This window comes from Xenopus tropicalis, chromosome 9, assembly GCF_000004195.4.
Source record: "Xenopus tropicalis strain Nigerian chromosome 9, UCB_Xtro_10.0, whole genome shotgun sequence".
NCBI classification, from domain to species: domain Eukaryota; kingdom Metazoa; phylum Chordata; class Amphibia; order Anura; family Pipidae; genus Xenopus; species Xenopus tropicalis.
Window position 1 is genome coordinate 38,076,065 of NC_030685.2, and position 26,880 is coordinate 38,102,944.

Below are 26,880 nucleotides of genomic sequence, written 5' to 3' on the forward strand. Positions count from 1 at the left end.
CAAAGCTTAGGTTGTCCTGAAAAAAATAAAATATAGTTTTCCGAGGTAAACTATAAGTCCCCCAGGAAATGCCCCTGAAGTGGAAGAGCACAAAATGTTCAAAAATTGTCTGACAATAATAGTACCAGAAGCACCAAATTGCCTGGCAGTGAAAGGGATAAATTCTAAAGGCAGTGCAGGCTAGAGTTTACCAATTTTTTACAGTGACTCTGAAGGGGGCAGGCAGTTCTGTGCGCTGATTGTACACTGTGGGGGCAATGAATCTGACCAATTTCATTTGAATTCAGCTTCTCAGGTACTAGAGTGTTAGTGCGTGTGAACTCTAAAAGCAGCGCTGTTGGGATTTTACACAGAAAATGCATTCATGCCAACCTCATACTGTAGCAAGGACAGGTTGTCAGAATCTATGCGGTATATTTGCCAACAAACTGCATTAGCCTCTTGGTCTCATAGTTAGTACAAGAGAATGTGTGAAGCTGCAAGGATGAGTTGAGCTTTAACGCAAAGTCAGAATGGATTATTCTAGTAAGTTGCTACAAGTATAGCAACATTTGCTATACATCTGGTTCTAAAAGTCTTTTGAACAGTTTTTAATTCAATCATTCAAAAAAGAATATTCTTCCTAAAGCCTACTGACTTATTCATGTGGCTTTTAGCAAACCTTTGTATATTAGCCTTTTTTTCTCCTTGCAACTATGCCATGCACACCATTGTTGTTCAGTGTTCTTCTGATGGTTTTTTCTTGCACTAACATTTGTCAAGAAAGCCCTTTGTTTCCTCAGATGTTATTATGGGATTCTTTGAAATCACCCGGAGTATTAAATGCACTGCTCTTGGTGTAATTTTTGTTAGTCGATCACTTCTGAGGAGGATCAGTGATGTCCTATTGACTATTTATACAAAATCTGTCTTAACGGTGAAATGGAGTCCAAGTTCTGTAACCTTTTTCAGCCTGGGCAGCATCAATAACTGTTTTTGGACATTGTTTTAAAAACCTCAATTGTTCAAGCAATGACACCCTTCCACAGACCTGTAAAACCCTTGGAAAGTAATGACCCAGATTTCTGTTTTTAAATAATGCAGTGCCTCCCACACTTACAGCTGATTATCATCCCATTGACTGAACCATGTGACTAATTTCCTCTTTAAATTAACTAAAAATCCTAGATACACATACTTTTGCCACATGCATACAAATATATATATATAGCTTCAGAGTATTTTTCCTCAATAAATAAATGAACAAGCATTATATATTTTACTACTTTTGTTTAATTGGGTTCTCATTACCAAGATTCAGATTTAGTTTCTTTGTCTGGCAGAACAGTAAAAAGTATTGTATCGTGCATGCACAAATAAGATACGCAGCTTTTTTCCCATGGGCCAGTGGAGGTTTTTTCCTGGCCTGCAAACACTGAAAGTCAGAATATAAAAACAGGAAAGGGCTTGAACAGAAATATAACCAGAAACAAAATAAAACTAAAGCCTGAGCCTTTTTTTTTTTTTTTTCAAACAGGGTCAGCGGCCCAGTAGCAGAAACAGTAATGCTACATCCAACACAAAATAAAAAAGTAGTTTAAAAAATGTCCATCTAGAACAGTGGTCCCCAACCAGTGGCTCGCGAGCATCAGGTTGTTCACCAACCTCTGGAATGTTGTTCCCCGTGGCCTCAAAGCAGGTGCTCACTTTTGTATTTCTGGAGGCAAGTTTTGGTTGCATAAAAAAACAAGTATAATGCCAAACAGAGCCTTCTGCAGGCTGCCAGTCCACAGGGGCTATAAAATGGCCAAGTATAGCTCATATTGGCACCCTCAGGAACCTTTTTCATGCTTGTGTTGCTCCCCATTTAAATGTGGCTCACGGGTATAAAAGGTTGGGGATCCCTGATCTAGAACATACCAGAAATTAACTTTAAAGTTAACTTCCCAATGTGCTTTTATGTTATGTTTGTAAAGAAAATGAAAATAAAAAACCTTTTTAAAAAAAAAAGTTAACTTCCCTTTAATGCAGTGTATATGCAATATGTCTAGAAGGAACAAGAAAAATCTCCTATAAAGCTAAAACAATAGACTTCTATATCAAAAATGACTACATAAAATGTAGTTGTATTTCATCTTTAACAGCAACATTAAAGAAGGTGCCACAAGTCTATTGGCTTAAAATTTTATTGACTTTTCTTTACAAGCTGCAGTGAAAAACCAAAATATTAACGGAGTTATGAAATGTACCAGCCTTATGCTCCGATACGCCAAGCTTATACTCCACACTTTGAAAATTGCTGCTTTGTTACAATAGCTTATTGTTGTTTTGTAAATCAGGAGTTACAACATGGTCAGAAAAATACAGATTCTTTCATAGCATAGTAGTTTGCCAAACACAGACCCTATTGTTTAAGATGAAAATCTGCAGTTTCAGATATGGAAACTATATGTACTTCATGTGATATAATGTTATATTAAGCAGCAATCTATTGTAAACATGAAATACATACAGGATTGTCACAACAAATTAAAGGATCTTTAGACTCCCTCCTTGGCAGCTGCACTAGATGTTAAAGTTCAGATATTTTGACTGTGGCATAACTATCATTAATCAAAACCTTGCCTCTAATGGCATACATTTGTGCCTTTACTCAGTTGGGGCTGAGGACACTGCTTTGAAAAAATTATTTTAAAAAGGGGAAGGAGGGGAGTGAAAAAACTTGACACCTATTCACACAAACATACAGATTTTTGATGGTTACATGTTAGTTTGCAGTCTCTTCCCATACATTATGCCTTGCTCTCTTCAAAAAATCCAACGCTTTTGGACTCAAAATTAAGTCCAGAAAGTTTGTACACTATAGACACAGTACACGCTGAGGCAGATTTATCAGTTTTCAGGTTTGTGGGGGGAAAAACAAAATATGCTCAGGTAGTATAGCATGTATTTTGTTGCAAAAAATGTAATGTTTAACTAATAAATGAGGCTGAAAATCTATATTTAAACTGGAGTTTAAGTTGCTTGAATGCTTCAGAGACAATTCCCACTGACTTCTACATGAACTTGGCTCGGCTTGCTTGGTTATTTTTATGTGAATTTTCGTCATTAATAAATTGTGACTAATTTTTAAATTATGTGTTCGCAGGTTCTCATATTGTAAAAAAAAAAAAAAAAACTCCTGTTTTTGATAAATCTGCCAGTGTGTAACCTTTCTCCCTTTTACAGCTCATCCAGAGAGGGTTTTGTCAACGAAATGTAAGCGCAGGTTTCAGCACACCAGTGCTTAAGTGTTCAGGTCTGCATTAGTCACTTTCTTTCATTGTGCTTTAAAAATAAAAAAAAACAGAAAAAAAAAGCCAATTTTTATGCATTTGAAGTGTGTTAAAATTACCAAAAAATTAAATGCTGATAAAGACGTAGAAATGAAAGAAAATACTATTGCATGAGAGGTGAGCAAATCTCTCAGTTCACGGCTAACTTATATTTATATTGATAACAGAGTAATGTTTGCAGTTTTAACCAAACTTATATTACACCACAAAAAATGGCAGAAAGTAATAAGAAAAAGTAATAAGATCCCAGAAACATCTACCAAAAACCCTTCTGCTGTACGGAAATGTAGCAAGCTATATGGATGCAAGTACTAGACTGCCCATTTCTATACACACTGACCAATATTAGTGTGTATTACTTTGCATGGGTACATATGAAATCCACGTATTTCAGGGTTAACTTGAAAAAAGACAACACTACATGCTGGTGACTCCAGAGATTGGTAACCAACCTTACCTTGAGCATGCATCTGAACCATGCATCAGTTATGAAATGTGTCATTTTTCCACCCATTCCAACCTTTAAGAAAGGCTACCAACCAGAAAATTAACTGCTTTGCTACAGGCAATGAATATGGGGTGCAACATTTGCCACCCTGTCAGTTTCATACAAGTATCTCTACCGGTTTAAAAAAAAAAAAAATCCAAAATCCATCTGTTCCTTTCAGGCAGGTATTGTGCTATATTTGGATATTTGTGACTGGCTGTCACAAAGGGACACCTAGAAAATAGGTAATGTTACAAAGTGATTGCTTAATTGTTCAGTTGCATACTATCTGCAGCAGTTGCAGTTTTTATCTCAACTATAATTGCCAATTCAGAACTGGACATAAAATGCATATGCTGCAATGCCGATTAGAAGTAACCAATTCAGATGAATTTGTACACCTATGGTACATGCTAGAGCTTGAGAAAAAGAATCCTGTCTCTATCACCCATTAAGAATTGTGTGTGCAAAGCTAATCAAAATTCTTTACAATATGGTTTCTGAAAATATCTGCTAATACATGTTTAAAACAACACATTATAAAACTTTGTACCAAGTTCTATTGAAATCTTTGCAGTCTTGTATTTTGGTGTTTTGCATAAATGTCCCTTTTTTTTAAATTGGGAATGTCTAACTGTGTTCCGACTCTACTAATACAGCAAACATAGCTTACAACTAAGCTAGACAATGGACCTTTGCGAACAAAAGCTGAATAATTTGAAATCCATAAAGCCTTCATTTTTATTTCCCATATGGATCTGGCAAATTGAAATAGGAAAACTAGGAAACCTGATGGTAAAGTGGCCCTTTTAAAAGTTGTGAAAAATTCCAGTATATTATTGCTCAAATAAAAAAAAAAAAAAAAAAAAACAATTCACCCTATTGGCTTTAACTAGTATAGTGTCAACTTTAGCAAAAGATTTTACAAATTAAATACCTCAAAACGGCAACACAGTACAAACTACTTTTCTCAAAATCCCTCTGATACTAAGAAGGAAATACAGAGAGAACTAGTAATGATCAATGTACAGATGCCACAGTACAAAAAAAAACTGCAGGGATAAATTCTCTAAAATCTGTGTAATAATGATAGTGTACAATGCACTACTAATAAAAATGGAAGCCATATCATAGGAAATATGGCTTGTTTAAATAATTAAAGACTGAGTCTGCAGTTGCCTTTTTATAAACATATTTTACTTACTACACTACCAGGGCTTTAAAAAGAGATCATTGGGATGGTTTGCAGAACTGAACTTCATTATAAACAGTAAACTTAAAAGAACCTTTCAGCTAAGGTATGTGTTGATAAAATAGATTAACAAAGATGCACACAAGTCAGTTTTATTTTTATCTCCTCACACCATATTCTTTCAAGTGTGTCAGGTGGTTTAAAACCAGGGTTCATAAGAGTGCCTTTATTGTAATATAAATGAAGTTCAGTTGACACATCACAAATGATTGTTTCAGGAAGTATCAAGAATCCAGATGAAATTACTCATTTAGAAACAATGTTGTATTTGCAACATTTCTAAAAATACAAAAAGTTACTAAGGTCAACATTTGATCTGCTGTACAAAGCTTGATTATTTTGTCACATGGCCAAAAAGAAAATGTAAATATCTTAAACCCATTTAGTTCCACATCTCACTAAACTATGCCTTGCAGTGAGTTTACCAGCAATGTGCATGATGATCAAACAGAAACCCATTTATATAATCTACAGTGTGGCCCAGCAATCATTCTATGCTGGCGCTGTCAATTCCATTGTGGGTGGCATGTAAATTGTTAAACAACGCAGCAGATTTGAGAAACCATATAGCTAGCCCTTTTACCACTTGAGGCATAAATTGGGTTACTCTACAAGCAACTGTTAGCAAAGAGCTCCATGTACTGTTAGCTGTTGATTGGAAAACTGCAAACAGAGTCATTAAATGTTTATTTTGCAAAACTTGAGATGTTTCCACAGGAATATTTGCAAAATACTGAAAGCAGATGTTTGTGCAGAAAGGTTGGGCTCAATTCTTATAAGATATCATAGAACCGGTAACAAGACTAGATGCACAAAGGTTATCCAATTAAAAACAAGTCATTTGCAGTCTAGGGCAGAAGATGAAGCCACAACAAGCATTTTAATATGTAGTATGGCATGCCACATATTAACCCTTATTTAGCCCATATTTTAGGAGTTAAACTCCATATTTTTCCCCAAAGGGCATTGAAATAAGAGCAGTGTAAGTGACCTTGAAACTAACTATAAAATAGGGAGAAAAACATTTACAAAATATAGGTTTACATGAGACTCAACAGGAAATAAATATCTACCAGTTAACAAAATGAACTGTAACTGAGTTATAGTAAAGCTTTTTTTGGGTACTTCAGCATTTAGTGTGGCTTGTACATTTTACATTTACCTCACAAGGATACAATCAGCATGTAAATAAGTGCATACATGTGCTTCAACTGACGAAATTTAAGAAGCCTATGGAGATTAATTGGGGGGAAGTTTTTAATATTGTTACTTCAGAGCACTAAAACACACAAAGTGAATCCAATAAAGATCCTTGTACTAAATCAATGTTAAGTATTAATTGAATGACCATCATAGCACCTCTATAGATAACCATACAATTACCAATATTAAAAAAAAAAAAAAAGTTCAGCATTTATAATTTTTCCCCACACAAAGGAACAGGAACTAGCTGCATGCTAAGTTGAGGAGGTGTGAAGGTAAGTTAGCCCATCAATTTGAATAGTGCCCAGTCAGGTTTAGGCAGTATCAAAATAATGGCAAATACTGTTGAAGCAAAACACTCAGTACAGCTTGAACAAAAAGGGGGATAAAATAAAAATAAAATAAAAACACATCTGATATTTTCCCTTTGCAAACATGTAAGGGCACTTTGCAATAAATGGACAGATGTTCACTTGGATCATTGTTGTTTGTCAGCTACTACAAAATATCAGATGTCCTCGGCTATGTTAACTGTAGGAGAGAAAAAAAAACAGCTATTAGAGGCATCTATGGTAACACCTAGCACTTCCTTTATGGCAATCATTATTGAATTCACTTCTCTTAAACAGTGAAGAAGGGAAGGGGCTTTCATGGTTCCTTTCTTTAACAGTTATGTTGAGGATCAAGTGGCTTTAAAGCAGCATGGTGGATTTGTAATTTTTTGCAGATTAGATCATTCTGTTGCGTTTATGGGTTGGTGAGTCTGTAATGACATCGCCACACTGGGCTGAGGTACGCTTTCTAGTGCCGCCATTGTCCAAGTGGAGTGCCATTTCTTCTGATATGAAAGTGTTTAAGTCCACATCATGAAGTCCATTTCTCCTGCGGCCAGTGTTGGAACTGCCACTTACATGAGTTGGTGAGCCTGGAGTACTTGAGCGGACACTTATACTAGCCATTGCACCACTGAGACCTGAAAGAAAATATAACAGTTTATATTAACTACATAATTGTTTTCAACATGTTCACATACTATACACCTGTTAAGACACAGATTAAGGTCTACATTAAACATTTAATCAAGCAAAAAAAGTCAATATAGTGGTGTATTTTTTGTGGAAGAGGGTATAAAGAATCACAAGTCAAAGCTCTTAAAGTCACAGCAAATGAAAGTAAACCTTAATTATAAGACCAAGCTCAAATTAGCTATTTTAATTTAGGTTAAAAATGTTTAGCAAAACTGTCTAGGGCTGCAAATTGCCAACTATTGTTGCCTTATGGGAAGCATTGAAAGGCGATATTGGGTATTTTAAATAACACAAGCACAGAGTTGAAAAATGTCCTATATGCCACAGACTGTGTACGAGGTCAATTGTTTTAAGCCCACCAATTGTCAAATTTTCAAAGACAATTTTCTAATTACTGTATCTATTATCTAAAAAATCAGTATCATAATATGGAAATAGCCGTTTCCAATTATCAAACAACTGTTCATATGTGACAATCTTTCCCCGTGTACCAAGAAAGTACTAACTAGGAAAAAATAAAGGACATAAAGCAACTTTCCCATATTAATTTATTAAACTTTGCTATTAAAAACTGCATTTGCTTAACTCCTAAATATGACTTTTTAAACAATGTTGCAAAAGCTAGTCTCCTCCAGCAAGAGTTTATGTTACATTGTTTCAAAAGCCAAAGCCACCAGGGCTGAACTGAAAAGGACAAACACTACTTTTAATAGCAATTATACATACAGAAACCACTATTATAATTCTAAGCAATTTTGCAATATACATTCATCAGAAATTTGAAATGGTTTTTAAGTGCAAGTTGTCTTTAAGAGAAAAAAAGTGTTTTAGGATGATGTCCTTAAATGCTTAAAAATGGCAATCTTTATTACATTAATGCAATGGTGATCTACATTACTGAAAGACCACTGCAATCTGAAAACATTACATACCAAACATTTCAGAGAACATATCATACTATTCCTGTATAAACATTACTTTTTTTTTTTTTAGTTTACACAGTAAAGCTTTTCAGACACATATGTTTTACTGCTTATATTACGTCTTTATAATCAATTCTATGAAAGCAAAAGCTGTATAGTAGGAGGAAAAATAACTCTTCCATAGTAGACTGCCATTTATATCTGATAAAGCCTCTTAAAGGCCTGGTACTATCAACAATATCTACATTAAAGGGGTGGTTCACCTTTAAGTTAACTTTTAGTATGTTATAGCTACTTTGCAATGGTTTTTATTATTTTTTGAATTATTTGCTTTTCTCTTCCGCCTCCTTCCAGCTTTCAAATGGGGGTCACTGACCCCAGCAGCCAGAAACTATTGCTCTGTAAGGTTACAAATTTATTATTATTGTTACTATTTTATTACTTATCTTTCTATGCAGGCCCTCTACTATTCATATTCCCATCTTTTGTTTAAACCACTGCCTGGTTGCTAGTTAAATAAGACCTTAGCAACCAGATAGCTGCTAAAATACCAAATGCAGAGCTACTGAACAAAAAGGTAAATAAATGAAAAAACATAAAAAATGAAGGCTGTATAAATGTCTACACCATATTAAAAGTTAATTTAAACTACCCCTTTAAATATCTTTAACCAACACTAATATAATTAATAATACAACCTATTTTGATTATTTCCTCCGATAAAACTTCTTCCACTAGTGCTGCTCTGAGGTGGTGTTAACAAAACAGATAGTGACGAAACCAGGCAAGCTTTTACCAGTCAGTATGGTTTAAGGCAAGGCACCTATTACAAGAGGGTAGGTAGTCAAACCAGCCCCTGGTACTTTTGCCAGTACAGCCACAATACACATGATTTTCTTTCCTTTATGACCAATGTCAGTGCAATCTGACAAAACCATTAAATTATCATAAGGTTAGTGTGCACTGAACCACCGTACATCTAGCAATCTTTTATCCAACACTGCTCAGAAAACAAGCAGGTTTAAAAATTTTACCATCGTTCAACTGTTTGCAGGACCAAGCAGGCAGCTACCCACAGTTTTTCCTTGCTTTAACTATACAATATCACTTGAAATGGTCGTTTGTGTTGATAGAAAAATTGTAATTTTAACAGACTGTTTCAAGATAAAGCTTGGTTGTACAATAACAAAGATCTAAAAATTTAAACATGTATCGCCATCACATATTTGTCTAACTTATCCCTATCCCATTATGGCTTTAAAGGGGCTTGCGTAATTTTGTATATCTTACATTTATCAACACTATCTCATCTGTCACGTAGCTGCCCAGATCTCCCCTGCAAGGATGCATGATGATGGTGGTCTCATCATAATAACCTCCATGCTTAAAGGAGGAAAGGCTGGTGCGGTTTTCTCCTAACAGGGGCGCAGCCCAGGGTAAAAGGTAAGCAATTTAAGTCACTTGGGGGTGCCTAACATCTTGGCCTTTCCTTCTCCTTTAAGTAAAAAATGTACAAATGTGTCCTTATTTCAGGAGCCTATGGCAACTCACTAATGGAACAAAAAATGTTCCAATGACAGCCACCCTCTGTACATGAACTTTAAGCCACTTTTCTATTCAGGCAAACAGAATAACCAACACCAGACTTTAGATTAAAAACATGTGGCATTGCATCAGCAGATTAGGCAAAAACCAAGTAGGCTTAAATTTTTATTTTACTATCCATCCTTTTTAATAAAGATAACCAAAAACACTAGTAACTACTAACTAGTAATTTACATAATTTATCTGCTATGCACCAAATCCCTTTAATGCTCCTGCCTGCAGATCATACTGCTAAAGTTTATGCAAACAGAGTTTAAACAAAAACGAAAAAAACACCCACACACATTTTTAGGTCTACGAGTAGGATGACCCATTAGTTTGGTTTTACTGGCTGTAAACTGGTTTTTAAGAGGTTTTCTCCTAGTTTATTAAATGGGCAGTAGACTCCACTTTCAACTCTAGTTCAATAAATAAGTCTTGTGCTGAACTTTTTGCCTGTTTACATTGACATAATAATGTTATTGTAATTCAATAATACAATGAAATAATGCATGAAAAAAAATCCTTACAAACACAATTTTCCAATACTAAGAAAATCTGTATTCTTGGGTTTACATGCCCTATAATCTGCTAAGGGCTGCTGTAACTAGTTTACACAACAGTACTATGCATCTACATCATTCTTACAGTGCCAAATTATTAATCATTGCTTTAGTGATTGAGCTTTTTTTTTCCCCACACTACATTAATTAGATGGGACTTAATATATAAAAACTGGGATAAAAGTAGAAATGGCCATCGTTAGTCATATGTCTCCCAGACATCAAACTTTTAGAATAGGCTCCTAGATTTAATATAAATTTATGCACAGGTAAAAATTGTTCACTTGTAAGCTATCAAACTCAAGTTCATAAGTCATTAGGGAGTAAACCATAGTCTAAAGCAGTGTTGGCAGAGGTTTGTTCTGGGAGTTTGTTAGCATTTGGAAACCCGTGCAAGGTTTTTCTCCCACAGGCAGAATAGGGCAGGAAGAGTATGGCACACACAGGCAGCATAGGGCAGGCAGAGTACTGCCCGTGTGTGCCTTAAGGTCCATACACAGGCTGATTCTAGCTGCCGACATTGGTCCCTTAGGCCGATTCGGCAGCTAATCGGCCCGTGTATGGGCACCACCGATGGGCCTGCCCGACCGATATGTGGCCTGAAATCAGCCAGGTTAACAAATCTAGTCGGATCAGGGACCGCATCAACGGACCGACTTTGCCTATACCCGTCCATTATAATTCGATCGTTTGGCCCCAGCCCCAGCCTGGATTCTCCCAATATCGCCCACCCGTAGGTGCGCACGAGCAAGCGGATCTGAAGGTGTATGGGCACCTTTACTCTGCCTGCCCTACCCTGCCTGTGTGCGCCATGCTCTGCCTGCCCTATGCCCCCTGTGTGCCATACACATACAGTTACACAATGCTGGCCCTGCTGAGGTGTGAACAGGTGAACGATGAGGGCACTTACAGTCTAAGCCTACAGTACAGCAGTCACAGCAGCCAGACGGGAGGGGGGGCCGGCAGGCTGCCAGTTGGACAGCACTGGTCTAAAGTAAATGGATGTTTTTCTTGGACAAAGTAGGAAAATGTTTCAATAATCGAGGTCACAGTTTTGTTTTTCCCTACCAGGCCTTTTATAAGGATATGTTAGAATAAAACTTTTAATTCAAATACATTATATAAAGGATCATCTATTACAAAGTTAAAGCCCTATAATTATGAAGCCAACACAAATAGTCTATACTGCTTGGCTGGTGCATATTACTGACTACACTGTTTAATGCAGCCATAAATTGTAAAAGTGAACTACTCACAAATCTGCCCTAAAGTATAGCATGCAGAATGTTTTAAAAATGCCTGAAATGCTTCAAATTTTATAGCAAAAATATACAAACTGTAAACAACCTTATAATGTGCCAATTCATGTAAATCACTCAATATATTTTGGATATATCTCCAGTTATTGAAGGGATCTGGTCAAGAAATCCATAATAGTCCTATTTTGGGGACATACTGTGAAAAACAATATTGTGACAATAAATTGTACTCATCTAAATACTGAAGGAATGTGCTTTAAAAAGTAGCGTTTTGGGCTGATTTTTTTTAAAATGTATTTATTTATTGAAACATTATATTTAATATTTTAATATAAATATATTTTATTTATGAAATATTTATTGAAATTTACACTATTTATTCTTGAACCAACAAATGTATTTCTTTTTAGTTGTAATATCTGTGTGTAGGCAGCCATTTCAGTACTTTGTGCCCGAGTCTGAGCTTTCAGAAGGAGCCAGCGCTACACATTAGAACTGCTTTCAGGTAACCTATTGTTTCTGCTACTCCCATGTAGCTGTTCACAAGCCGGACTTGGATTTCTTAATAATGATTGCTATTCGGATATCTACTGGGAGCTGCTATCTTGATCCCTTCCCACTGTTCTGCTGATTGGCTGCTAGGAGGGGGTGATATCACTCCAAATTGCAGCTCAGCAGTAAAGTGTGACTGAAGAAGTTTATCAGAGCACAAGTCACATGGCTGTGGCACCCTGGGAAATGAAGAATATTGCTACCCCATGTGAAATTTCAAAATGAAATATAAACAAAATCTGTGTTTTTGAAAAATGGATTTCAATGCAGGAATCTATTTTTTTCCCTCTAGATCAGTGGTTTCCAAAAAGTGAAACTGGCTTGAAAATATAGTGGGAGGCTATATGTACTTGAAATCTCTCCTTATTTGCTTTCCAAGCTATAGGTAAATGCCTGATGAAACAAAGTTTTCTTAGATCTGTATCTAGGAAGTTAAAGGAAGGTTTGACCAAAGGTTGAATCATTAAATGGGACTTCAGTTAAAAGGACTTAGCCTCTGGTTTTGCTCTAGGCATCATTCCCATCTGCCCAACTTCCCTACCTGATCAGAACATGTTCAGGAAAGTCTCTGCACATGCACTGAAAGCCTAATGCTCTGACAAAGTATAGTATGGCTAGCCATGTTGAACAAATAAGTAGCTATATGAAGAATAATCTAAGGAAATATTATTTTCTAGAAATGAAAAACAATCTTTTTAGCAGTCCTCTAAACAAGTCTAGCACACAAGGCTGTTTAGCAAAACAACTGATATAAAAAGTCATGTTAGGCATTAAGCAACATTATTATATTAATTTAGTATCTTAAGTTGACAATTACCATGGAGAGCTATTGCTTCTCTGAAAGGCTGCAAATCAGTCTCTACAGATGAACCAGTTTCTGTTGGAGTAGCTCGATTAGGGGATACAACAGTTAGTCTTGGGGGAGCACGCGAGTTCCGTGGAGGGGGAACTTTCCCACAAAGAAAACTGATCAAATCCTCTCTGCGAATAGTTCTTCGGCGTTTTTTTACCCAAGCTAATACATCCTTGTTACGTCGCTGATAACCTATCTGGATTCCTAAGTCAAAGCTCCGCTGATGTGCATCGACACTCTCTGCAATAAAAGAAATATAAAATTACATAACTACAGTAGAACTCCAATTTTTACAACAATTGATTTTTCCATTCATTGATGTTCAATGACAAAGTTTTGGTAAATATATTTTCTGCTGAAAGCAGTATTCATCCTTTTACGTTCTTAGCATCCTGAAATAATGTATCGGAAGAAATAAATGTATAAACTATTCTCCTTTCTTCTCAAATATGATTAATATACCAACCAGATATTTCCACAGGCAAACCCCACTATAAACCTTGGACAAAGGCACTTCATAGTAGTCGGTCCTGCTATTTTGATACTTTTTAAGAACTGGGAAGAATAGCTATTAAATATAGTCAGAAAGGACACAATGTGGCGTAAAAATAGGCAAAGGATACTGGTGCGGGCACCATTCCCTGTTTAAAAAAAAAAAAACCAACAGCCCCCACCAGCGCTACGCCGCCGGCACCGGCAATAAAGTGAAGAGCTGTTGGGAAGACATGTGCAGCTCTTCATTTTCCTGCATAGGAAACTTTGAAAAATGAAGCGCTGCATATGCCTTCCCACCAGCTATTCCCTTTATTGCCAAAGGGAAGGGAGGTCACCTGCGGTAACAGATTTAACCACAAGCAACTAATCTCCCTGTGTGCTATTGCACTTGAAGAAGTGCCTTGTATCCCAAAATTAAAATTGCAGTCAAAATTAAAAACACATTTGGTTTGACAGAACACTAATATTTATGCCCTTACCAAAACACTGTACAATTAAAGCATAGCCAAGCAACTTTTTAGTGCATACATAAATCGATGATGCAAAAAAAAATGCACTTTTTTTTTTTTTAAACAGTTTTTCTAAGATTTTAGTTTAAAAGACAAGGTAAGCCCTATTCTGTAAGAGGAACCCCTCCCCAGTTAATAGAATCACTTGCTTTGCCTAGGGCCACTGCTCCTGTTAGGAAAAAACAGCACCGGACCAAGACGTGTGAATCACAGCACCATGGTGCCATATTACCTTGCTTACTTGGTTTTCAGTCAAAATTAGACTAAAATTTAGCTTTGCACGTGAGCATGACTGTTCTTGTCTGTTACAGTTTAATTTTCCTCCCTATATTTTTCAGGAGCAACCATATAAGGTAAAGGTAACCAAATGATATTTCTTAGCAACAGCAACCCATAGCAAGCATGCTCCCTAAGGTTTACTGAACATTGCCAAAGAGCAACTGTTTCAACTGATAAATTACTTGTTGATATTCATCTAATGTTGCAACTAAATTTATCAATTAATGATCCAAACAACAGTTGTCGCGAACCCGCCAACTAAGCAGCTACTGGGAAACCAGCACAGGGAAAATAGAAATTTTAAACCTAAATCTAAAAAGTTTTTTTTTTTTAAAAAAGCATTAAAAAGCAACGGAAAAATAATTTCACTTGTACTATTAGAAAACAATTGGACAAGACTACTTAGTTTTTCAGGTCAAACTTTTTTCTAAAGCTAGGCTACAGAAAGATACATTTAATTAAAAAATATACATAGGATTAGAGCACTAACAAACACCAATAAACAATACATTTGAATAAACATTGCTGATAAACAAAGTATGTATTCTTATTAAAAACATTATGTATATTTACCTTTGTACAGATTTGTGACAGCGGTTGCAGCATTCTGAAAAGGGACCCAAAGTGACAATCCTTGTTGTTGACACACTCGATCTGGAATTAAAACAATCATTCTGAAAAACACAATACACTAAGTACTCATTCCTAGCCACTTAAATGTGACAATTTTAAGAAACGGAGTTAGAACCACACACTTAAATTCTGCAAAATGGGAATTACAGGAGATAAGAAGGTAGAAAACCTAGGGGGGTCAAAAGCTGTTAGGCACCTTCAGGCATATACCTCCTAACCTGATTCTCTACACCTCTTCCTCAAGAAATGCACTGCAAGAGGTACTTTTCCTGCTAATTCCATTCCAAAATTTGCTATGTGTGCCAGGCAATCCCTGTGCCTATTGTAGATTGGGACAAGAGCAGTACAGAGATCAGAAAAGATCTGTGCTGCAGATTCACTTGCCAAGGGAATGCCCCAGACACAAGAACAAAATGGAACCCTGAATTATTATTTTTTATTAAAAAAAAAAAGGATCAACACTGCAGCACTGGCCTGGGGTTAGAGGTGGCAAACTAAAATCAGTGAGTGATGCCTAACAACTTGACACCTCCCACCTATTCTACCTTTTGTTTTCCTCTAAGAAAGGAAAACACACTGTGTAAAGGTATCCTGACTAGAACAATCACCTTGTGATTCTAATTTTGCTGATCTACAACTCCCAGAAAAATGCTAGAAACAACCGTGGTCTGCTTTGTGTGTAGTGTGAAAAAAACAAATGCTATCAAACAATCAGGGTACCAAACAGCTTTTCTTACTACCTGATGCGGTCAGCCCACCCTCCACTCACTGAGGCAATATATGGGTGGCATGGTGGCTCAGTAGTCAGCAATATTGCTTTGCAGTCCTAAGCAGGATTCTGGTTTGAGTTTGTTCACCCTCACTCAAAAACATACAGGCAAGTCCACCACCACATGATTAAGTTGACTGAATTATGTGTTGTCTGAATATTTGCAAGACCTTAGATCAGTTCAGCTCCCCTTGGCCAGTGACTAATGAGAATGATGAACAGTGTTAACATATTGGTCTTGAAGAAAGGAATTAAGCCATATAGCCAAACAGGATGCAGTTTTTCAGGGAACCTCATATGGCTGAAATTAGCCCCACAGTAATGACTGGGGCTGTTTAACACTACTGAAGAATAGCACATTACTTGTTAACACATTGACTGAGACCTGGATACAAAACAGCTGAGAATTAGAATGATTTCTTTGATAGAACACAGCATATGTAAAAGTAAGAAATTGAACAGGAAAGGCAAGTTTTTTTTTTTTTTAAGAAGAATCCTATCCACATTTATAATGAGATCCTGCAACACTGCGTATGAAGGACGCCATTTCCTAAATGGGCGACAACACTATGCAAGATATGATAGGCTAGCTACTAACAGCCACCCCTCCGGCTCGGGCATTACAGCAGCCCTAGTTACGCCAGTCTCCCCAAGCACTTGGCAGAATAGAAACAATACACAACCCGCGGGCCTAAATGAACGCCACTGCGGCACAAAAAGCTTTCGGCTGTCCGTTACTTATCTTAACAATTCCCAGCCTGCTACAGTTGAAGTAGTGATGGGAATTGTAGTTCCGATCGCGCTGGGGGCCCGAAACTGGCCGTAACAGGCGATGTGAAACTCGAAACCACGAACAGTTAGACAGAATCCTAGCAGCTACAGGCCTCTAGAGAAAGAGAATGGGTTCGAGCTTGCAGATACAGAGAGAAATGGTTACGGTGACTTTAGGGACTGTGTATTTCTAATAGGCACAGTGCTGACATTGGGATTTCGTACGATTTTGGCATTCCTTTGGGTTTATCTCATGGAGAACACCCTCCGCCATTTTGTTTTGTTTCCGCTTGTGTTACTGGGCGAGGTATAGGAAGCTAATCCCAGAGCACCGGCGTCTAAGGATCACATATAGTTCCCGGGCCAGCCCCCTGCCCCATCACGCTGCCCCTCACCCCTGACCTTTATAGAGTTGCGCCACCGCGGTGGCCGAGTTCTGGAACAGATGCCAGAGTTTCTGCTGACTCTGCTCGGCCTCCTCCTCCGGTTGATCTTCCTGTTCGGCCTCAGCCAGGCATTGTCGCTCCCACTTGCTGAACCAGTGCTCAGGCCCGTGTTCCTGAATCTCGGACTCGCCTTCCTCTTTCTTGTCTTCCATTCTATCCACGGACTCCTTCTACCCCTCCCGTTTTCTCCCCTCTCCCTCCTCCTCTGCACTCCCGGTCGGGAGGGGCAGCAACACCGCACACACCGGGAGGAGCTTTACGCCGTCGTGTCTTCGGTAACTGTATAAAATAGAATCCGCGTCATTGACAATATTTGGATTAAAGCAAATCACTCCGCTACCTTACACCCATAGCGCCTCTCTGCTGACTCTAAACAAACTGAACCTGTGACGCCGCTGACCTGACACTGTGTTCGGTTACAGGGACACACTGCACGCAAAGACCGCCCACCCAGTTTTTTTTTTTACGCCTGCAATTGGTCGATATGGCTTCTTAGAACCGGTTTGAACCTTAAGCGTTGCTATTATTGGACATCTCTGGTGTTCGTCAAATGATGTCAATTTGTTGGGTAGGGTCAAGCTTGGTTGACAGAGCATAAAAATATATACTGAAAAAAATGTTGAGCAGGCGCATGCCTGGTTGTTTCTGGCCTGCAATGTTCTTTAGGTAAAATTTGTCAGAGGCGCAAAAGTTGGGAAACAAACCTTGATGTTGACTTGAACTGTATGATATTTTAGTACTAAACTAGTAATTTCAATTATTGACAGAATTTTTTTTACATACTTTGAACGAATTGCCATATTCCGTTTTGAAAAAAAAAAACAATTTAACATTTTCTTAAATTTAACACAAAATACGTTTAATACAGATATTTTGACACACATCTTCCATATTGATATATAGTCCCACATTCACAGCAGTCATGATGAATGCAACCAATCTAAATGGACATAAATAAATGCAAATAAAGGCTAAACTTTATGGGAAGTTTTTTAGGATGGTGATGGTTTGATAAAACGCATTCTGCAGGTCGAATGTAGTTGCGTGTGTCAAAATATAACGGGACCGATACAAAAATCTGATTTGTAATCTACAAACTAGCATCTGACACAACACATTTGTCAGAAGAGAATATTGCATGCTGCATATTTACCTGACAATATAAAATAAAATGGTGACAGACTTTTTTTTTCTCATTGAAATACACTGATTATCAGATGTAGATGCAGGGACAAAACACACCATCCAACTTTATCTGATCCCACTTTACATTACAGCCTATGGAGATCAGACTTTATAGAATCCTACAAAATCTTCTGCTGTTGCATGACAAGATCAATTAAAATCTGGCCCACAAAATCAGATCAAAATCTCCGGTGGAGGTTAGCCCTAAAATGAACGGAAAAAAAACAAAAAAACTGCTTTTGGTACTTTTCTAATAAGTAATATAATTCTCATATTCCATTACATATGTTACTTTAGCATGAGTCCCAGGAAAGTTGATGTACCATGCTAGCCGGTCAAAATGTCACCAATCCAGAAATACAAACATCTGGAGAGACACTGGACCAATTAATCACATGGAATTCCTTTTACTTCACACTTCAGTAACTTACCCTAAATTATATCAAGCCACTTTGATCCACATTACCCTGTACCTTATCTGTTTGTCCCTTGCAACCTCCCTTGTATATGACTTTGTTAACACCTTCAAAACAGATGGATATTCTATGTGATAAGGGAGAGGTGACGGGGGTCAAGGCAGTGATAGTTAAGTGGGCTTTAAGCGCCCAGGGGTATATTTGTCCTATAATTTACTTTATCTTACAATGCTTTATTATATGATAGTTGATTTCTTAAATTGTACATTGGTGCTAGCTGAGAAGAACCCCAGGATGGGGCAGTTTTCTGCTAACAGGAGCACCATCCTGGGGTATTAGTTAAATAATACAATCATTAGGGGGTGCCAAACTTTTGGCAACCCCAGTGATTTCACCTTAACTTCTTCTTTAAATAGATGCCACTTTTATATTCTGCCCCATTTCGTTACATCTAGGATTGACTCCACTTTTATACCCAGATTCTCCCTTCAGAGGAGCACATGAAGAAACTTCTTAGAAAGTCAAGTAAACAGAAAAAATAATTAGTATTTGTTATGATCACCCACTGCTTCTAACACTTCTTCTATTTTCTTAGGAATCAGTTTCTGGAGATACTTGCATAGTAGCTTGTTCCAAGCATTCTGGAGAACTTACCACAGTAGTTTAGCACTTTTAAGATGGCTATACACATACAAAAAAAAAACAATAATGATATTTCCAACAAAGAATGTTCCTAGAAAGATTGTTCATTTATACCAGTGCTGTCCAACTGGCAGTCCTGGGGCAGCACTGGCATTGTATCACTGTACCTTGTACAAACTGCTTAGGTTGGAGTAGTCATGATCAGTTACTTGTGTAGTCATGATGGGTTTCCCTGTCTCCTTCTCTGCTCTGCCTGCCCTGCTTTATATGCTGCCTGTGTGCCATACTTACTCTGCCTACCCTATGCTTCCTGTAGGAAGTGAACCTGACGGTTTTATTCTGGGCGTTTGTTAGCATTTGGAAAAAGCTGTTAGGGGGTCTCTAAGGTGTTTAATTATGTGCTGGGGGTTGCTGTGCTACAGACAGTGGAGGAGGCACTTTTAACATATGAGTGAAGGGTGATATGCCTGCAGTGAGCACTCATTTTTTGGGTTTTTTTTGGTGTGCCACCACCATTAATGGCGATATGGTCTTAAAGGCTATTGTGATTACTTGGGTGTGGTTTGAAGTTGATGTGGTTTAAAAACGGTGAGTGGTCAAAACTGGCTTCCATTATTGGCCTTACCCCACGTAGGTCAGGAAAATTCCGGCCCTCGGTACCACAAAAGTTGGACACCACTAATATATACAACTAACATAAAGAGCCAGGGTGAAAACAAAGGGCTTGAATGATTTAGCACACACCTTCCATTATAAATGTTCCTTTAAGCTTGCCCAACCAAGCTTTTCAAAGCTATCCAATCAAAGAATTGACTGATATCCATGGTACAAATATTATATGTAGCTGAACTACAACAAGATACAAAAACAAACACTCTAAGCAGGTCACTTCAATTTACTACTCGAAAAAGGAAATACCCGTGTAAAATAGACCAATTTCTACTTATTGCACACTCCCAGTATTTTTAAGTGACGTGAGTGATATTGACTATTATCACACTCCCCTTTCTCATTAAAGTGACAAGTGCTACAGATGAAATTGTGTATAAAAATAAAGAACATTTTTTGAACTTATATTGGGAGTGTGCAAAAGTAGATTTCGAGTTAAATTTTACACGGGTATTTCATTTTTAGAGAAGTAAATTTAAGAGACCTTCTTAGGGTGTTTGTTTTTTATCTTGTTGTAGTTCAGCTACATCCTTGTTAGGTATTTGAGCTTTGGAAATTTGAATAATTTAAGTTTTCTTCTGTTGTACTATTGATATAAAGACAATTTTAATCACAGCACTGTCACTTTAACTAATGGGGGGGGGGGGCTACATTAAAAACCATTGCATTTTTATAACAAGAAGCACTAGTAATTTGTTTGGAAAAGTAAATTTGAAGTGATCAGTAGAGGTACCTTTTTTTCCTTTAAAGGACAAGGAAAGGCAAAGTCACTTGGGGGTGCCAAAATGTTAGGCACCCCCAAAAGACTTAAATTGTCTACCTTTTACCCTGGCCTGGTTCCCCTGTTCGGAGAGAACAGCACCAGCCCGGGGTAGCTGCTTCCCGTGCGTGCGCAGTAGAGTAAAAAAGCTGAACTTTAACAGAGAAGTTTGCTTTTCACTCTACTGCGCAAAGTGAAGCAGGAAGAACGAAGCGCTCGCTACAGTTACCCCGGGCTGGTGCTGTTTTCTCCTAACAGGGGCACCAGCCCGGGGTACAAGGTAAGCAATTAAAGTCACTTGGGGGTGCCTAACATTTTGGCACCCCCAAGTGACTTAGCCTTTCCTTGTCCTTTAAGAAAAGTAAATTGAATATACCTTAGAAGTATTGTCTTTTCTCCTAATTTATTACAGTTTAACTAAACCCTCACAAGGTAATTTGGTTGTTGGAATTCTGAGAATAGTAGGTAAAACTTTTTTCGCTTATCACAGAATGAATTTGGGACTGATTAGACACCTTCCTGTTGGAATTGCATGATGCAATAGTATCTGTCTGGACTTTTTGACCCTTTCCAGACATTTAATTGATGAGCTGCATTTTAACTCATTAGTCCAAAGCACCTGCTGCCATTTTTCCTGTATGTTCTTTGGCTTTGTTTCCACCTTAAGCTGATCATGCACGTTCAGATTTTAGTCGTCTTCTGACGAACGTTCGGATATCAATCGTACCTTTACATGCAACTATTTAAAACTAACATTCAGATTGAAATTGTAGTATAAAGTACTAAAAAATACAAATCGGAGGATGTTCTGAACATGAAATATTTACACAGTACATAATTACATAGTTAAGTTGGGTGGAAAAAAGACCAAGAAAAGACCAAAGAAAAAAGTCAATCAAGTTCAACGCTTCAAGTAAACCCCAGTGTATACACACATAGACCCATACCAACCTACCTATACACTCACTTGCCTAAACTTTATATACCAACATCAATACCAATTGTAGATTTTAGTATCACAATAGCCTTGAATATTATGCTTTTTCAAGAAATCATTCAAGCCACTCAAGGCATTAAATGAATCTACCATTGCAACATCACTTGCAAGCACCTTTTTCCAGAAGAAACAACCCCAACTGTGACAGTCTATCCTCATAGTTTAAATCTTGCATCCACTTTATCAGTTTAGTTGCACATCTCTGCACTCTCTCCTGCTCATTAATATCCTTAAGGATTGGAGCCCAAAACTGCACTGCATTCTTAAGAAGAGGCCTTTCTAGAGACCTATAAAATTATGTTTTCATCACGTCAGTTAATGCTCTTTTTTGCAATACAGTACTTTATTTGCTTTAGTAGCCACGGAATGACACTGCCTGGAATTTTTGTCTACAAAAATTCCCAGATCCTTCTCAATTAAGGATACCCCCAAAACATTTACCATTTAGTGTGTAACTTGCATTTATATTATTTATTACTAAAATTACATAGCTTTGTTCTTTTCAACATTGAACCTAATTTCAGTTTTGCTGCTGGTTTGCCAGCTTTGTCAAAGTGGCAGCATCCTGCATGGAACTTATAGTTTTGCACAATTTAGTATCATCTGCAAAAACAGAAACCGTTCTTTCAATGCCCACCTACAGGTCATTAATAAACAAGTTAAAAAGCAAAGGTACAAGGACTGACCCTTGTGGTACTACTAACCCCTGTGGTCCTCTAACAACACTGGCCCATTTAGAAAATGTTCTGTTTACTACTACTACTCCCTATAATCTATTCTTTAGTCATTTCTCTATCCAAGTACAAATATTATGTTCCAGGCTGATATCCATCAATTTTATCATTAACTTTCTGTGCGGTACTGTATCAAATGCTTTGGCAAACTTTGATTAGATGACATCCACTGCCAGAGATAGATGTTTTTTGTTTTTTTTTGTAACTTGTATTTTTTTATTGAAAAGATATTTCAATGGTTTGCATGCATGAAAGAAAGAGAAACAATTGAAGAAAAAAGGAGAGGAAAGAAAAGCAGATAGAGAGAAAATCAGTATGACATTCGTGTTGCACATATATTTTAGCTTCAACATCAGTTTTGACAATAATATTGCTATCAATATAAGTATCAGTATCCATGGAGACTCAGAAGTTTGAAGCTAACAGTTCCCAAGGAGACCATATTTTAAGAAAAATTTGGGGCCTAGTTTTGCAGCCGGGCAATACTTGATTCAAATAGCTTGTTACTTTCCACTCTACATTTAATTTCAGCTAGGGTTGGTGGGGTGGAAGTTTTCCACTTTGCCACAATAGCGAGGCGGGTAGCAGTGAGAACATGGTTGATCAGAGCTTGAGTGGTTCTATGGGTCTGAGGGATTGGTTTGCCAAAAGTGCTTATCTCCATTGGTATTGTGAAATGAAATATTTTGTTGAGAAAATCTGACATCTCTGACCAGAGTGGGGTTAGGATTGGGCATGTCCAGAAAATGTGAGGCAAAGTGCCTATTTCTCCACAGTTTCTCCAGCATACAGGAGGGTGATTTGGAAAAAATTTATGCAGCCTGGCGGGTGTATGATACCAAAACACCAGTATTTTGTAAATATGTTTCTTTTGTCTTGAGCAAGTTACCATCCGTCTCGCATTTCTGCGAGATCTTTTCAGAATAAAACCATGCTGGCACAAACTCATAGTATTGTGATTTGTAATGTATTCAAGTATGCTATCCCTAATTAACCAAAAGCATTCCTACAACTGATATCAGACTGACAGGCCTATAGTTTTTCAGGATAAGAACGGGATCCCTTTTTGAATAATGGCACCACATTAACTATATTTGAGTCTCTCTGCACCATGCCAGACCTCAATGAATCCTGAAAAATTAAATGAAGAGGTTTGCCAATCACAGAGCTAAGCTTGTTTAGTACCCTGGGATAAATACCATCTGGTCCTGGACCTTTGTTCACCTTTACATGTTCAAGTCTTTTGAATTTTTTCATGAGTGATTAACAGTTAAATTACTAACACTAGGGGGCACTAGGGGTCATTTACGAATCCGAATCCCGAATGGGAAAAAAATGGATTGGAAACGAAAATTTTGCGATTTTTTTCGTCGCCGTCGCGATTGTTTAGTATTTGGCGCCGCCGCGACTTTATCGTATATTACGCGATTATTTCGTCGCTGGCGTGATTTTTTCGTATTATGCTATAGTAAACAGCGGAAAAACCAATCCGAATTTTCAGCGACGGTGACGAAAAAGTTGTGGAAAATATACGATAAAGTTGTAACGGCGACTAAAAAGTCGAGCAAAATACGGAACAATCGCGACGGCGATGAAAAAATCGCAAAAATAAAAAGTTTCAGATGTCCCAGCTAAACTGAATGTTTTAAAAGCATGTTTTTTCATCCCAACACAACACTTTTATCAAACCATAAAAGTTTTGCTTTGTGATGCCTCTCCTTGCTTACAGGGGAAATATACTGACCTGTGTATTTGTTAAGCAACATTTTAAAGATATTCAATTTTCCTTCTGTGTTTAACCATGTGAAAGCCTTTCCCAGTTGATATATTGCAGAGATGCCCTTATACTGGCAAAGTCTGCACTTATAAAATTTTGTGTTTTCATTTACTTTATAGAGTTGTCTCTGCAACATAATCTCAAAGGAGACCATGTTTTGATCACTGTTTCCTAAATACTTACCTATGCAAATGCTAGAGATGAGTTCAGTATTATTAGTTATTACCAGCTTCAAAAAAAAACATAATTCCTAGTAGTAGGGATGCACCGAATACAGGATTCGGTTGGCAAGATTCGCCTGAATTCACTTAGGCCGAACCTAATCCGAATCCTAAAAATCATGTGACTTTTTGTCACGTAAACACGGAAGCTGAAAATTGTTTGACATTTAATCCTTACAAAATCTAATTAGCATATGCTAATTTGGGTTCAAATCCTTTACAAAGGATTCGAGGATTCATTCGAGGATATGTCATTTAGCATATTTACAAACCTGCTAGCTTTTTCTGACTTGGCCACCCCATTCCTTCAGTCAATGTCTGGATTATTGAAGTTACCGCATGATAACAACTTAACCTAGTTGTGAGGCCTCCTCCAGTTGTAATAGTAGCTGGGCTTCATTCTCCTCACTTATACGGAGTGGTTTAAAGCCATAGGTGGATTTTCAATAAGGCTAGGGAAGGCTAAGCTCCAGTCCTAAATTAACTCTTTCCCCCTGAAAAAGCTAATTGTGCTTTTATATATTTAATTGTTTTTTTGTTGATTTTTGCATTTAATTTTTTTCTCAATTTTGTCATTGTTTTGTTCATTTCTAGTTAGTTACAGTGGAGCCCTCATGAAACTGCATAGCTGGCAAACAAACCAATGTTATGTATCAGTGCCATTGTTATAGTGCGAGGGCCTAAATATCTGCCATCAGTACCCACAGTACTCACTGTACTCACTGCATATAATCTGTTGGTTTTGTAATTACAGACTGCATTTTACTGTATATAATGTACCTGGGATGTCACTACCCACTGCCTTTGTCTCTATAAAACTAACTAAAACACATTTAAGCTTACTGATCACAAACACAAAGTCACCCTCGGCCTATGTTTACACCAATGATGATTTTCTTTGTAACCTTTAGCCCTGCTAAAATCGCTACCCTACACCCTCCCTGTTACTTTCCCTGGTAATTTCTTTAGAGCATGGCTTTAAGGACGAAGACACAAGGAGCTACTTAGTAGCAGCTATTTGTCATGACTACTAAACGCCAGAAAATACCCTGCCATAGACAATACTGAGAATCTCCTCTGCTAAAACACACGTAGATAATTATCAGTATACGATTATTGGGCGATAATTTGGACGATAATTTGGAGCTCATACATGGGCTGAAAATCATACAAAATTAAGTTTCCTATGATTATATCGGTTTGTGTATGGCCTGCTTTGGAGTTATGGCATTTTGGTTTTAACTGCTCACATGAAAAATTTGGGCGACTTAAGAAAACCGAAGCAACACGTATGTCATCCCACCAGCGATTTACATTCTTGCTGGTGGGATGGCATGACGGGGAGATTAATTTCCCACAATGGTTAAGATTTATCCGGGTGAATAATCTCCCTGTGTGCCACTGCCCTTAACATGTAAATGAACTGCGTGCTTTTCAAGTGTAAATGCCTAAGATGAAGCCTGCATTTGTTAGTGCACACACAATGCAGGTGCTGGCATATGGGCAGGACTAGAAACTCTGACTAACTTAATTTAGTAATATTAAAGTTTCCTCCTTATCTACCAAAACCACACCCAGTAGGGCCAATCCCACCCTTTGACTATCTAATATCCAATAAGCATTGCAGCTTTACACTGCCTCCGGGCCTAAGCAACTGGAAAAGAGCAGACTGTACACATTGTATAGGGTCCATGCTGTTAACAGTGAGTTTCTACTGAGTGTAGTGGTGAAGATTGTAGTTACATACTGCTGTTCTGGCTATAATTGACACAGGCAAGATTTACACAACATTGCCATTTAAATGTTGTGCAGACATGGCTAGGTTCGGGACTAAGCAATGGTGGGCATGGGAAGCGTGGAGGGATTGCTACTTGGGATAATCCGATCCAGGGTATTCTTTGAGAAAAGATGAGACATTTCTGATACAAAATGACAAGATGATGAATTCTTGCTTAATGTGCTAATAAAGAAATGGTTATTTTTATCTGGGAAGCCCAAGACTTTTGCACAATACTATAAGGGCAAAGTATGTATGTATGTATGTATGTGTAACTTTATTTATAAAGCGCCACAAGGGTACGCAGCGCTGTACAATCTTACAAAATACAAAACTACACAGGGAGGACAAGTGATATAATAAATAAATACAATAAATATATATATATATATATATATATATATAAATGCACAGGGAATAAGTGCCATGTGGGATGAGACACAGTAGAAAGGACTTCCCTGCCCCATAGAGCTTACAATCTAAGTGGTTGGGTAACATACAGGCACAAACTGGAAGGTAAGAGTGCACCAGGTATGGGCATTTGCTCTTAAGCACAGGACTAAGCAAAATAATGTTTTAGTGCTCCAGAAGGTAACAGCTGAGCTTTTTCTTAAAGAGAGTGGGTGAGTGTTCCCTACGGAGGGATTCAGGGATAGAGTTCCAGAGGTAAGAAGCAGCAAGATAGAAAGGTTTAAGACGAGAGAGCACAGTGGGTGTGGATGGTGTAAAAAGACGGAGGCTCTGAGAGGAGCGGAGGAGACAACCAGGAACATGCAGGGAGA

At 37.6% G+C, this 26,880-nt stretch overlaps 1 protein-coding gene across 2 annotated transcripts; it reads right to left on the reverse strand.

Annotated features, from left to right (window-relative positions):
* Positions 1-4,662: 4,662 nt before the first annotated feature.
* Positions 4,663-17,347, reverse strand: c16orf72 (chromosome 16 open reading frame 72). 2 transcript variants are annotated; one of them, NM_001016564.2, is made up of 5 exons: positions 17,321-17,347; positions 16,877-17,199; positions 14,875-14,955; positions 12,983-13,258; positions 6,289-7,229 (listed from the first exon to the last, which is right to left on the reverse strand). In NM_001016564.2, exons 2-5 carry the CDS (start codon positions 17,070-17,072, stop codon positions 6,985-6,987), a joined length of 798 nt encoding a protein of 265 aa, NP_001016564.1. In that variant the 5' UTR covers positions 17,073-17,199; positions 17,321-17,347; the 3' UTR covers positions 6,289-6,984. The 2 variants fall into 2 exon arrangements, with proteins under 2 accessions (XP_031748530.1, NP_001016564.1); XM_031892670.1 differs by lacking the exon at positions 17,321-17,347 and having other exon boundaries at positions 4,663-7,229; positions 16,877-17,315.
* Between the last annotated feature and the right edge of the window lie 9,533 nt (positions 17,348-26,880).